Here is a 1249-nt window from a genome sequence, read left to right as displayed (position 1 = left end):
AGCCGGGATAGCAGGGCTCTGGCCCCCCTTCCCCGGGGCTACTGAGGGGGCAGTGGTGACCCCAAGCTCCCCCCTATCCCTCAAGATGTCCCCTCCCATGGCAGGAACTACCCCTTGCCCTGCCCAGTGCCTGTACCTGGTGCGAGGTGTAGCTGGGCTGGCTGTGCAGCAGCGGGGGGGGGCACAGCGCCAGGTTGTACTGCAGCGGCTGCCCCAGCAGCGAGTAGCGCCCGTCGCCTGCCCAGTGGGAGCAGAGGTTGGGGGGGGGGGCCCCTGCCAGCTCCCCCACATAAGAACAGCCTGTGCATCCCACCCCAGGGGGCTCCAGACTCCACCCCGATACTGACCAGCCAATAGCCCCACCCCATGGAGCTGGAGACTCCACCCTTTGGCATAGAGCAGCCAATGGCCCCACCCCATGGGGCTCCAGATTCCACCCCTTGGCACTGAACAGCCAATGGCCAAATCCCATGGAGTTTCAGACTCCGCCCCCTGGCACTGACCAGCCAATGCCCCTGCCCCATGGGGTTCCAGACTGCCATCTGTGGAGACTGACCAATGGCCTGGCCCATGGGGCTCCAAGCCCCGCCTCCTGCAGACTAGGGGCTCGTTCCTAGCCCCTGGAGCCCTGGTCAGAGCCCCTGGGCCTGCACAGGGGCAGCTGCCCCCCAGCTCCTGCCCCTACCTTGTGCTGGGCCCACGGGCCGGGGGAACTGGGCGAGGACGGGGAGGGGGCTCAGCCCTGGGCAGACGCTGCTGAGGCTGGTGACGGGCGACGGCGTCGGGGACTGGGTGGGGGATGTGATGGGGCTGCTCAGCTGGGTGCTGGCCTGGCGGGGTGGGGGGCAATGGGTCAGGGCCCAGCACTTCCCCACACAGGGGATGCATTGGGCCCAGCTCCCACCACTCCCCCCCTGTACCTGAGCGCTGGTGTCGGGGCTGTACAACTCGCCGGGCTTCTGTGCCCGCTGATCCAGGCCGTAGTACTTGCAATGACTCCACTGCACCACAGGCGGGTTCTGGGGGGGCTGGGGGCCGTTGGGCACATTGAGCTGCATGACGACCACGCCGGGCCCTGACGCTGACACCCCTGCTGGGAGGACATGGGGGGGTGAGACGGGGGCTGGCGCATCGTGACCCCAACTCCCTGTGACCTGGCAATGGCTCGGCTGCGGGGGGCATCACCGTCTGGCCCCTGCTTGAGACAGAGGCAGCAGAGGGAGCCCCTGGGGTGCAATGGGGGGGGGGG

The 1249-nt window shown here is 68.4% G+C and overlaps 1 protein-coding gene across 1 annotated transcript in view; it reads right to left on the bottom strand.

Annotated features, from left to right (window-relative positions):
• The window catches only part of R3HDM2 (R3H domain containing 2), a 23999-nt gene that overhangs the window by 6624 nt on the left and 16126 nt on the right, over nt 1-1249 (bottom strand). Inside the window, exons 21-23 of the mRNA XM_019504666.1 lie at nt 921-1090; nt 686-830; nt 109-237 (exon numbers count right to left, since the gene is read on the bottom strand). Coding sequence (XP_019360211.1) covers nt 109-237; nt 686-830; nt 921-1090 — 444 coding nt within the window. The remainder of the gene's footprint in view (nt 1-108; nt 238-685; nt 831-920; nt 1091-1249) is intronic.

Source organism: Gavialis gangeticus, unplaced genomic scaffold (assembly GCF_001723915.1).
Source record: "Gavialis gangeticus isolate Ggan-Ray unplaced genomic scaffold, GavGan_comp1, whole genome shotgun sequence".
Classification (NCBI taxonomy): Eukaryota; Metazoa; Chordata; order Crocodylia; family Gavialidae; genus Gavialis; species Gavialis gangeticus.
This window is presented reverse-complemented; position numbering and strand designations above follow the sequence as displayed.